At 39.2% G+C, this 13,386-nt stretch overlaps 1 protein-coding gene across 1 annotated transcript; it reads right to left on the bottom strand.

Moving 5' to 3' along the window:
* Nucleotides 1–3,036: 3,036 nt before the first annotated feature.
* Nucleotides 3,037–3,888, bottom strand: LOC134224147 (transmembrane protein 234 homolog). Its single transcript, XM_062703416.1, has 2 exons — nucleotides 3,317–3,888; nucleotides 3,037–3,254 (listed from the first exon to the last, which is right to left on the bottom strand). The coding sequence occupies exons 1-2, from the start codon at nucleotides 3,690–3,692 to the stop codon at nucleotides 3,184–3,186; spliced, it is 447 nt and encodes a 148-aa protein (XP_062559400.1). The 5' UTR covers nucleotides 3,693–3,888; the 3' UTR covers nucleotides 3,037–3,183.
* Between the last annotated feature and the right edge of the window lie 9,498 nt (nucleotides 3,889–13,386).

A 13,386-nucleotide genomic window follows, 5' to 3' on the forward strand; every position in this document is an offset into this window, starting at 1 on the left:
CATAGCTCGGGGTTCACGGCTACAGGCCGATGAGGGCTGTGGCAGCGAGGGCGAGGGCAGCAGTGGTGGATGAAGAAGAATAAAATTAGAGAGATTTGGTCTGCTCATCCAGGTGATGGGTTTCATAATCCATATGATCCCAGGATGGGTATGAGTCATGTCATATGACTGACCATATGTTAAGTTGTGCTTGTTACTGAACCACACGTACATTGAAACATGGTTATACTATAACAGTTCTAATTCCATAGAAAAAAATAAGTTCGCTGATGAAAATAAAAAATTGATTAAAATAATTACTTTCATTAGTTTGCAGAAGGCATTAGCAATTAAAGATGCACAATCAGCAATAGTGTTAATATCCATTTTAGATTAGAAAATTTTGCTGTCTTACATGTAAATGTTTTAAAAAAGTCCGTAAAAAATAATTTCCAGAAAAATATTTAAATAAACTTCATCTTATTTTTTGTTTTTCATTTTCTGAGAAATTGTATTATTAAACTTGACGTAGACTCGGAGTTTGGGATCAAAACATTAAATAATTTTTCGTTGACGTATTAGCAGTACCTCCTCTATTTTAGTAGGGTTACTGCTCCTTGACTAGTTTCTTATTGTTGTGATTTTTTTTTTCAGCGGTAAGCACGCATGTTGACAAAAAGAAGCAACGAAATTTGTGCTGTATTTCTTTGTTTGGAAAACGGGACAGTTCCCCTAAAATAGCACATTTTGCCCAAGTCTGAAAGTTTTATAAATAAAATTTTTAAACTTCAAATACTATCATCAATAAGAAATCTATAGATGCCCTACATTTGCTTGAGTAAATAAGGGCTTAATAGTTAGAAACAAAGCAATTCTAATTATGTATTTAATTATTAGTTTTATTTCCAGAAGTTTTGAATAAACAAATTGCTAATAATTCTACACAGCATGGAAGTTGTCGTTTCCAATATCAATACCTATAATCAAACTCTATAGATCCAAAAGTTAGAAGTTAAATGTAAATACGTTACGTTTATACAAGTCCTACGTCTACTCGCGGTTATGTTGAAAACATTACCCATTGCTCGTTTTTTTTCACAGGACCGTGTAAAAAAATCCCATTCAAAATTATTGCAAAGTTGCTCCATTTTGCATGATTCGACGAGAAATCATAAAACATTCTCTACACGGATTTTAAAATTTAGAACTAAAACCTTTTTTACACGGAACGCATCCCCGTGTAAAAAAGAATCGGGTGTAGTTGAAAAACAGGCTAAGTTCCAGTTGGAATGTAGAGCCATTGAAGAAGAAGAAGAAAAGGCCCTGTGCAATTAAAAACACACAACAAGAATGAAATCTACAATAAATTAACTTTTGATACCTTTCCTCATTTTTTTATTACTGCACCGCACTGTTTGTTGCTGATGTTTAGACAGTGATGGGCAACAGATGCGCACGGATTAACTATTGGAAGCAGGTTGTTTCAGAGTTCATTATTCAACGATTCTTAAACTGCAATCAGGGCAACTACATTCGATGCTTATCTGAATTTGTATAAACGTTGCTGTGCAAACGTTTTCAACAATATTATTGCCATGTACATTTTATTTAATAAACATGTTCAAATGTTGTTTATTCAATGTTTGTGCAATAAATTGTTCAATTTGGTATTAAATAATTTATAACTACATTTAACATGGTCGATATATATGACCTTGCATGGAGCAGTGGAAGAGCAGGCGGATGTCAATCGAAGGGTCCTGGGTTCCAGCCTCACATCGTTCAAGATTGTGAAAGCTGTAACAGTTCTAGTCGTCACAGTTCTATAAACTAATTAGTTGAAAAATCGATAGTTCATGAAAGCCATAAAATAATATCAAGATAAAAATTATCCGTAAGAATTAGTCCTCTTTTAACATTTTTATAAAAAAAAATGCTTGTTGTGGAAACTTGTAATAAGCTTTATTTGAGATATTCCTTACAACAATTGAGATGTATTATAGCCACCAAAACCAACCTTATTTCTCAAACTAATGTTGAATAATAGTTTCCTCCAATCTTCTATATTACACAATCAACAGTATATCAAACAGCCTTATTTGTAAAACATTGAACAAACGCTTTATTAGTTTGGGTAATACGCTTTGTAGTAACAAGCGTTGAATTAATGTTGTTGTAGCTCTTTTATTGTTTTTGCAGTTGAACAATCGAGGCAAGGTGATAGCTTAAACATTTATTTCAACATGCTTATAGAACTACTGTTGTTGAATAGATTCTCCATTTTTGGGCGAACAAGGTTGGTATAGTAGTATCAAATGCAATAAATCAATCTTAATTAAACATACAGCTGAATAGCGTAGCTGTAAGAGACATTTCTTCAAACAACAATTGTTTCTTGGGAACAATAACACGCAAAAATAAATTTAGTCTTTTCAGGTCTATGTTGATTGTTTATTTCTTGTTGCATGACGACAGTATATAATTAATTTGATGTGTATACTATCGAGAGCTTCCTCCCAGTTATGAACTATAAACAAAAGAGTGCCGACAACCAACCACCTTCCTTTAAATGTTCTAAACATTTATATTTACCAGCGATTGCAAAGGTTCAGATACATATCGGCTACCAGCCTTAATATCTGTTATCTGTGATATACTTATTGTTCTGAATGCTGGACTTGATTTGAAGAAAATGAACGTTGCTTATACTATTTATTTCATTCCACTAAAAAGATTTTAATAATTTTCTAATCAAAATGTCTCGAACAATCAGCATAACTGACTGAATACAGAGTTTTTTCCTGACCCAACGGCCAAAAGATCAACGAAAAAAGATCCCTGGATTTGCAATATGAGCAGCACCACTGAAGAAGTGCTACGCAACTCACGGTACTAATTACATCATGCTAAAATTAAGATGGAAATTGTTTACAAAAATAGTTAAACAATATCGGAAATTTATAATTTAAAAAAATATTTTTTATCAAATCAAATTAAGTTTTACATATCTTTATTAAAATCTAAACTGCTACGGATTCCATCCTTGGTCCCGAAAAGAAATGATTACGATAATGCCATGTTAATGCTATTATGTAGACTAGTGATGAACAAATTTCAACGATCATACCATATTGAAAACTAGCGACTTTAATCTCTTAGAAACTAATATTTATTATTTAATTAACATACAATAATTCAACATTATTATGACAATATTTTCTCTAAGCTACAAATTCCTGTGCCAGCTATTACCAGCATCATGCCAGTGTAGGTCTCTAAAAAATATAATTGTTATTATTAAGTGAATAAATCAGTCGTGCTCTTCATAAATACTCACTCCAACTGGCGCCCTGCTCTCCAAGCAACCGCGCCGTAATAGCCGTAAATACGAACGTCAGCGAGTTCGCCATCGGAACAACCAGCGACAGTTCGGCACGCTGCAGCGCGAATACGTAAACCACACTGCCCAGTTGATTCAACGCCAGAGGCAACAGATACTGCCACCGTGAAACAAGAAACTTTACCTCCAGCCACAGCTGGCCCCATTTGGTCGCGGATTTCAGATTGTTGTAGCCAAGACTGCCCCGCCGGATGAATGGATTGGTGGCGCCCCAAAACAGTGCAACCACAACGATCATCAACAGCGAGACAGGGTCCACGCTCAGCGGTAGACTATCGATCTTGGGATGGTCGATGGATTCTGCTACGGTCATTTTCTTTCATCATTCGTGATATTTATCGGGGATCAAACTATACCGGCGTTTTTTCCTAGATGGTAAACTAAACAACTGCTTTGTAAACAACAACAAAAACAAACCCAGAATATTGCACGAGTGACAACACCTCACTAACTTAATATAGAAAATGTAAACATTGCCCTCACAAGAGCTCACTCTTATATGGATACAGCTAAAATTAAACCCGTTCGCTGCCCTCACATAATCTCAACAAGGAAATGTTTCGTCACGCTGCAAGTGCAAGCGTTCGGTCAGTTTGACGTTTCTTCTACTTGAAACGCTACGAAAACTGAAACGACTTCTAGCAGCCCAGCCACAGGGTGGAACAATTTGACAAAGAACCCGAAGACCCGTTCTTTTTTGTAGACTGGTTCAATAATTGCATTGATTACGAGTATTTTTCAAAATTTCTTTCTTCCCTGAGATAAGTTTCCACGCTGACACTCTTCAGAATGGAAGCTTGACAGAAGAAAGGTCGTTCCATTTATATCGTCACCAAAAATTGCCCTCCGTTTGCTTTAAAATATTCTTCCTACTTATATTAGTATCTCCATATCATTGTAAACATCTCTCGCAGAAGTGATACACTCGAGGAAACACTCAACTCATGAATTGACCTTTCCCGTCAAAAATTGTATAACATCTCTGTCGATTCTTTGGCTTATTTAAGGTCAATTTTCCCACACAACCCATATTTTTGAAGCCTCCAACTATTTTTAAAATCGAATACAAAAACCAAAAAAGTGCTACACGTGTGAACCGACTTGAAAAATTTACCCGATGTTTGTTCAAAATTCGGCCATTCTTGAAAAACAGCACTTTTTCGATTTTTTATATTCAATTTTAAAAATACTCGAAGGCGTCAAAATATATGTGTTCTTTGGAAAAGTTGACCTTAAATATGTCAAATAATCGATTTAGCAAATACAAATGTTTGACGGAAGGTCAATTAAGCATTCTATTCGTGACATATTCCTCTACTTATTATTTTTATTCAATCTTCGTTACCGTCTGTTACATGTCCGTCAGATTTTTTTCTTTCGAAGTTCTGTATTGGCATAGAATTAATAGTGGTGTTTTAGATGAAAGTAGTTATAAGGAATGCAGTATGAGGTGAAAAGATTATCTCCTACACTTAGTTTGCATTGATAAGTCTAGTATGTATATGAGATAGAGTGAATAAAGTTCGATTTTTATAGTACTTAAAAATTAAAAACGAAAAAATATATTATTAATATAAAACATTCTAATGAAATTTTGAAAACATTGTCAATAAAAACTGCTCAGTTGCATATGAGTTTTAAGAGCAATAGGGAAGTGCACCGGTTTTGGCCAACTTAGTGCCTAATTTGGCCAACCCTGAACAATAAATATTTTTTCCAAAATAATCGATCAGTTGAAAGCAGCGTTGAACCGTGAGGGATATATCTTGTTGGAACCAATAAAACCCTCGCGAATTACTTTCTTTTGGAGTTATTCGAAAAAATGGCCAAATTAGGAACATGGCCAAAACCGGTACAGTTCCCCTATAACTGTACTGCATACAAACCTCTAACTGAAAATATACATCGACGATTAACAGCATGCATGCACTTGCAGAACGATAGCGACTGCATGACAGCGATTTAGTCTCTTTTCGACGGACGCGGAACGCGACGACGACTACTCCGATCTCCGCCGCCTGGAGGACCAGTTCGTTTTCGATCCGGGTAAGCGGGTGGCACCGCCTCTGGCAATCGAAGTGTGGGAGCCATCTGGATGACCACTGACCAGTTCCGCTTTCATCCGGATGATCGGGTATTACCAACCCGGTCATTGTAGCGTGGGAGCCGCGTCGGTGATACAGCTCATTTTCAACGCAAACATGCGGTAGCCATGCTCCTCGTTAGTCGAAGCGTAGTAGCTGCAGTAACGGGACTGTAAAAGACGGGTGGGCCGTCAGATCACGACAATGGCGTGGACGGTAGAACCAGAATCTACGACTGGGTAATAGTAAGAAGAAAAGTAAATACCTCCGATGGAAAAGGCGGAGTGTGATAAAATATAACCCCGATGGAAAAGGCGGTGGTTAGATGATTGTGAGACCCCTATGAAAAAGGCGGTGGTCGAATGAATAAGGGACATCGATACTTAAGGAGATGTCCAATAGATTGTGGAACCCAGATAAGAAGGCGGTTTATGGTTGATGGTGGTAGAAAAAATAAGTTGGGCGCTGATAGTATATATACTCTATTTAAAGAAAAATAATAGAGAGAGACACAGAGGACAATTTGAGCTCCTTTTGGATAAAGCAGTTTCTCCAATGAATGAGGGACGGTGATAGTCGATAGGCTGTGGAATACCTAGGCAAAACGAGGTAAACTTTTTCCACGATTGCATGACCGATGTGTAGTCTGATTGTCAGAATTTGAACATAAGCAGATTATTGCAAGATTGGCATTGGACAGCCTGTTTGGCGTTAAACATGTAAGAGCTGATGAACGGAGAAGGTTGTTGGTCGTTTTTCTGATTCGAATGCAAGATTGGGGTTGTGGAGCCTGGCAAGCTCTACCCATGATTGCATGACCGAAATCAGCCGTAGTCGGGTTCTTGGAGTTAGAACATTAAAAATTTTATGACCGGAGAAGTTTATTGAACGCTTTTCTGATTTGGATGCAAGATCGGCGTTATGGAGTCTGGTTTTGGAGAAGGAGATAGAACATGTGAGATTCAATGAGCAGAGTAGATTATTGTTCGTCTTTTCTGATGTGAATGCAAGAATGGCGTTGTGGAGTCTGGGTTTGAAGTTAGAATATCTAAAGTTTTGTTGAGCGGAGAAGATTATCGATGACTTTTCTGATTCGGATGCAGGATTGGAGTTGTGGTGTCTGGGTTTGAAGTCATATTATCTGAGATTTGAAAAGCGGAGAAGATTATCGTTGGCTTTTCGGATTGATTGAAGTTGTGGAGTCTGATTTTGGAGATAGAACGTGTGAGATTCAATGAACAGAGAATATTATTGTTTGGATGCAAGACTGACGTTGAGAACCTGATTTTTGGAGTTGGAACTTTTGAGATTCAATGAACATAAAAAAATATTATTCGTTTTCTAATTTAGATGCAAAATTGGCGTTGTGGAGTCTGAATTTGAAGTTAGAATATCTAAGATTTGATGAGCAGAGAAGATTATCGACGGCATTTCTGATTCAGTATGCCTGCGCTCAAAACTCTCGATGGTGTACAACACGCGTCGAAGTCGGACGCCGCGGCTTAAGATTGGGCGGCTACAAGACGGTAGACTAACCCAAGGATACGCGCAGCAGCTGGAAGAGGCATTCCCAACGGAAGAGCAGCTAGGTGCAGAGTCTCTTGAAGATGGCTGGAGAGGTATTCGATCCGCCATTGGTAGCACCACAACCGCTGAACTTGGCACGGTGCTCCCGGATCAGAGAAACGACTGGTATGACGGCGAATATGAGCAGTTAGTGGAAGAGAAGAATGCAACGAGGGCGAACGAGGCACGATATAAACAGGCGCGGAACAGACACAACTCGATTTTCCGGAGGAAAAAGCGCCAGCACGAAGATCGAGACCATGAAGAGACGGAGCAACCGTACCGCGCTAATAACCCACGAAAATTCTATGAGAAGTTAAATCGTTCACATAAGGGCCACGTGCCACAGCCTGATATGTGTAAGGACATAAACGGGAACCTTCTTACAAACGAGCGTGAGGTGGCGGCAGCACTACGAAGACCACCTGAATGGCGATGTGGCAGACGAAGATGGCGGTATAGTGATGGACCTGGGAGAATGAGACCTGGGACATAATTTTACCGGCTCCGGATCTCCAGAAAATCCAGGAGGAGATTGGCCGGCTGAAGAACAACAAAGCCCCTGGGGTTGACCAACTACCAGGAGAGCTATTTGAACACGGTGGTGAGGCACTGGCTAGAGTGCTGCACTGGGTCATTACCAAGAGGAGGAAGTTTTGCCGCAGCAGTGGATGGAAGGTGTCGTGTGTCACATCTACAAAACGGGCGATAAGCTGGATTGTAGTAACTACCGCGCAATCACATTGCTGAACGCCGCCCACAAGGTACTCTCCCAAATTTTATGCCGTCGACTAGCACCAATTGCAAGGGAGTTCGTGGGGCAGTACCAGGCGGATTTTATGGGCGAACGCTCCACCACGGACCAGGTGTTCGCCATTCGCCAAGTACTGCAGAAATGCCGCGAATACAACGTGCCCACACATCATCTATTCATCGACTTCAAAGCCACATATGATACAATCGATCGGGACCAGCTATGGCAGCTAATGCACGAACACGGATTTCCAGATAAACTGACACGGTTGATCAAAGCGACGATGGATCGGGTGATGTGCGTAGTTCGAGTTTCAGGGGCATTCTCGAGTCCCTTCGAAACCCGCAGAGGGTTACGGCAAGGTGATGGTCTTTCGTGTCTGCTATTCAACATCGCTGTAATACGAAGAGCAGGGATTAACACGAGTGGTACAATTTTCAATAAGTCCGTCCAGCTATTTGGTTTCGCCGACGACATATATATTATGGCACGTAACTTTGAGAAGATGGAGGAAGCCTACATCAGACTGAAGAGGGAAGCTAAGCGGATCGGACTAGTCATCAACACGTCGAAGACGAAGTACATGATAGGCAGAGGTTCAAGAGAAGACAATGTGAGCCACCCACCGCGAGTTTGCATCGGTGGTGACGAAATCGAGGTGGTAGAAGAATTTGTGTACTTGGGCTCACTGGTGACTGCCGAAAATGACACCAGCAGAGAAATTCGGAGACGCATAGTGGCTGGAAATCGTACGTACTTTGGACTCCGCAAGACGCTCCGATCGAATAGAGTTCGCCGCCGTACCAAACTGACAATCTACAAAACGCTAATTAGACCGGTAGTCCTCTACGGACACGAGACCTGGACGATGCTCGTGGAGGACCAACGCGCACTTGCAGTTTTCGAAAGGAAAGTGCTGCGTACCATCTATGGTGGGGTGCAGATGGCGGACGGTACGTGGAGGAGGCGAATGAACCACGAGTTGCATCAGCTGCTGGGAGAACCATCCATCGTTCACATCGCGAAAATCGAAGACTCTTATATACCCATTGGCGTAAATAACGGGGGTCCGGGGGGGCCAGAAAATTTTGAAAAGTGATTCCAGCTTAGTCAGTTTTATTTCATTTACATATTTCCTACATATTTCTTAATTTTGATTATGAATTCTATAAACATATTTTTGTTGCGTTATCACATCTATGACCATTTGTTCAGCAAAGCATCGAAATATTTAAGTTTTACCCCGGAAACTTTTTCTCGATTTTTAAGCTAAAATCAATGCCGCTTCTAATTCAGTTGCTAGCTTAAAGTAATAAATTTATTCAACATTTGTTTGACTAGTATCTTGGTCGCAGAAACATAAAAACATATTTGTATTACGATATAAATATTTCTGTTCTATTAAACTACCATCCGCTTCAAAACAGACTGAAGCAACTACATCAAAATGAGCACATGTACACAAATCCGGTCAATGAAATTTCGAACGACCATTCTTTCGAAAATCTTCGAGTTAATCGCAAGGTATGCCGCAAAACAGTTGATCAAATTCCTATGGAGCTTTTTGCTCTCGCTATATAATTCTGGCACAGAAAGATATAAAATTATAAAACTTAAGAATCTTTGTTACAATGACAGAAAAATCAACAACGCATTCCATTGAAAGTATTAGGACAAAACTTAGGCAACCTTCGCACTCACAACAGAGATTGCATTAAAGAAATATTTTTATAATCCTCAAAAGATCTTGTTCCATTTAATTTTTTGGCGATTTCATAAGGATCATCGGAAAACTCTTTTGTGCCTGCTTTAGTTAGAATTTGTTTTTTAGGATAAAAAAATTAGATTTAGAAACCAGTTCGTATCAGAAAACATTTCTTTTGCAGCACAATTCAGATCGATTTGGTTGCTTCTCAAGTCTCTTTGATTTTTGCAGAGAAATCTCTCACCTATTCAGAAAACCATAATAAAGCCTCTTCCTAACGTCAGTAACTACAAAAACCCTATGTTATTCTGGAATTTGATTTATGACTCATGGAATTTATGACTCATAAAAAACACTTTAGAATTCCAAATTTGTGTTCATCGGTACTTAACTATTTCAGCACATAGCATACATTTGGAATTGCATGAATACTTATATTGATTATGACAAAATTTCGTGGAATTTATTCCACATCTAAAGAGTTTCAAAAATTTCAAGTTTCAAAAAAATCGAGATCTTTATGCATTAAGTAATCATGGAAATGCTTGAAAACTTTCAGAAATATACTCATATCGAATATAATTTATAGATAATTCGAAGAAGATTCTTGAATCTTAGATTACACACTTATCCACATTTAGTAACATCATAGATATAATTATCAAGATGTTGGGGTCAGAGCAAATTAGTACTCATTTTATGGTTCCAGTGTACTAATCTCTCTGGTACCCAGCGGTACCCAGCAAAACTAAGCAATCTTTCTATTTGAATTTGAATTTGTTCTAATTTACTACCGTCGTCATGGGTTATTACTTTTGTTTGTTTACTGTTTTCCGGTCGATGTCGGAGATACATTTGAAGAAAGATTGGAGAGAAAATAATTATTATTTCATCGTCAATATTCAATTCTTTTTTCTTTATGATTGATATATTTTGAAACGTTTCAGAATTTGATTGGATGCAGGCAATTGGATGAAGCAGTAAATGTATACCAAGCGAGACGAGTCTATCAAAATCACGCGGAATTATTCAAATAGGAACCCTCCTTATCCGACCACAAGCATCACCAAACGGCATGCAAATGATCTAATATCTTAAATCCCGTTTGCGACGGAATTAACAAAATTATTCTTCTGTTCATATTCCTATCGCCCCCTACGGTCCAGATTGGATTACTTGCTTTTGGTCCTTATACTCGTTGTTATAATATGAAAATGACTAACCTCGCACCGCTCGAGCATTGTTCAACGATGTCCAGTCTAGGCTGAGTACACCGCCAGTGCGACAAAAGCGAATGTTTTTGGTGATGAGATTTGCCTTCGGAGCTACGAAGGTTCTCTCGTATGTGCTGATCAAGCAATCGGTACGACGAAGATTGATAGGGGTAGGGATGCGCTCGCCGCCGGTGTGTCGGAGATTATGTAATGGGAGTCGTTTCAGGCCTTGAAAACATCGAATACTGGGTAGTGGTAGCATGTAGATCGAATAGCGTCAGACTTCCAGCAGTCTCGACCTCAAAGTGAGGAGGAATGCTTCCGACGGTTGAAGATCTGATTGTCGGGGTAAGTGCATCTCTCCCAGACTCGTAGGTACGTTGATTTTTCAGCTGATCGGGGGTTGAGTCCTACATAAACTACAAATTTCCATATATTCAGATCCACCTGGAGGACTCGGAACGGCCGATTCCCTGTATAAGCTACCTCCTAGTCTAGAACCCGACAGGAACACCATCACATGAAGGATTTAGGTTGCTGAGCCCCGAGGAATAAATATCAGAAATCTTGGTTTCCTCTCACTTGGGCCTGACTACTTCTCAAATACTAGAAGACATTACAATACATTTATTTAAAAATAACCTGTTCGGACTAAATCTGACTCACTTTACTTCATCGGTAATTTTTATTTAAAATACGTGATATTCTGGGACCACACCGTTCTGCACCACTGTCCGTCTCGGAAAGACTTGAGTTGTTTTAAGCAATGGAACATAGTTTATGATGTTCATGATGTTCGTCTCGTTCTTTGGGTTTCCGAAAGAAATCCTTTTATACTTCTGAAGGGAACGCTTTTGGGTTACAGAACCGATTTCTTTAGGGCTTCAGGATGGCGTTTTTGAACTTCCGAACAGAATCTTGGCTTCTGAACAAAATTATTTTAAACTTTCGACCGGAGTTATTTTAGACTTTTGAAAGAAATACTTTTGGATTTCTGCGTGGAGTTTTTTTGGCTTTTGAATGGAACCTTTTCCTACTTACAAGGGGTACCGAACAGCACTCCGAACAGGATCCTTCTTTCCGTAGTTACGCCAGCAAACCATAACGAGTCTAAGGGGGTTACAGGAATATAATGCAAGATGCCTATATGTTATGTGCTACCATGCTTTGAATAGGGAATGAATGAATATTGATTATATTATAGGTATATAGCATTTTTTTAGGTTTTCTATTCATTCGAGAGTTTTGCTGATTTTAAAGCTTATCCAACTTTTCATATATATATTTGCTTGCCGAAAGAAGTCGTTAAAATTTTCCTATCAATAAATATGTTGTCATCTCATTGATATTAAGTCATTTTTCGTGCTGTGGCTAAAATAGAACTAAAAGTTAATTTAAAAGGAAGTTTATAGAGCAAAATGAGAGATTATGCTTATGTTTTAGATTTTTTAGTTATTAGATTTTACCAAACATTTTCCAAGTTTGTTTTTGTTTGGTGAAAAAATAAATCTTCGAAATGTTGCCATGACAGCAGTGCTAAATCTTGTTCTAAGGTGCCACTAATAGATTACGTACTGGTTACTGAGATGACATTTCTGGGTACCGAGGATTGTTCATAATTTGCGCAACTGGAACCACGAAATAATCTAGTTTTGGTAACATGGAGAAGACAAGTTGACACAGACACAGTGTTTTGAAACAATCACAGCATCATGGGAAATCAGTTGTATCGCGAATTTTTTATGTTAGTTCTAGGACGAATGAGCGATAAACTTAGTCAAACAATATCTATTGCAATCCATGCGCACAGTGCTTTAAATCGCCTTTGAAAATTACGTCCCACCAGCTGGTGCCATGGCCCCCCCTAGACCGAGACTCTAGTTACGCCTATGTATATACCGCACAGGCCACCTCGGCCTTAGTCTGAATAAATAATAAATTCTGATTCAGAACGAAATTGGAGTTGTGGAGCCTAAAAAGCTTTATTCATGACAGCATAACCGAAAGCAGCCGTAGCCTAGTTTTTGGAGTTGGAACATTTAAAATTTGAATATTATGCTTCGCTTCAAGCTTCGCTAAGCTTCAATGAATATTATGCTTCGAATTTTGGCAAAGTATGTGTTCAACGGAGTTTACCATCCCACAGATTTCGCAAAATATTCCGGAACGAACCGGAACGAAAATTATCCAAAAATCGGCTGAGCGTATCATTTCAGAACACTATTGTTCTTTAACCTTCCGTAGTTGAGTTGAGTTGGGAGTCATCCCCTGACTCTCCTAATTCTGACCGAAGATTTTCATTGTCAAATTTTCGACATCATCATAGTAATCAAAAAGCCGGCCTAGGTTGCGTTCCCTGGCACCGGACAATGCCCCGGAATCCTAGCGAAGGTCGTCGATTGTTGTGTGTTGACAAGGATGAGCTGAATACCTTGATATATCGTGAGCTCACTTCGAAGGGCAACTATTGCACTGGCGGATCTGGAGTCTAGACTAGGATCGGTTGGATGAAGGGTGTAGTGGGCAGCGATGCCACGAAACCACTTGCCACGAAACGGAACCGTCAGTGCAGCGATGTTCGTGGTTCTTGTATTCCGGGCTCTGCAACCCAGTAACCGACCTTCGGAGAATTTTTGTATTGTCTCCACTCTTGAAGCGCCTCGCGATGAAGTGATTTATTTTGG

The sequence above is a fragment of the Armigeres subalbatus genome, chromosome 3, assembly GCF_024139115.2.
Source record: "Armigeres subalbatus isolate Guangzhou_Male chromosome 3, GZ_Asu_2, whole genome shotgun sequence".
NCBI lineage: Eukaryota > Metazoa > Arthropoda > Insecta > Diptera > Culicidae > Armigeres > Armigeres subalbatus.

What these genes read in the sequence shown, in the direction of transcription:
- LOC134224147 (XM_062703416.1), bottom strand. Translation starts at nt 3,692, where the DNA reads ATGACCGTAGCAGAATCCATCGACCATCCCAAGATCGATAGTCTACCG. An exon ending in AGAGCAGGGCGCCAGTTGGA is followed by an intron (nt 3,255 to 3,316) that starts GTGAGTATTTAT and finishes TATATTTTTTAG; the next exon opens with AGACCTACACTGGCATGATG.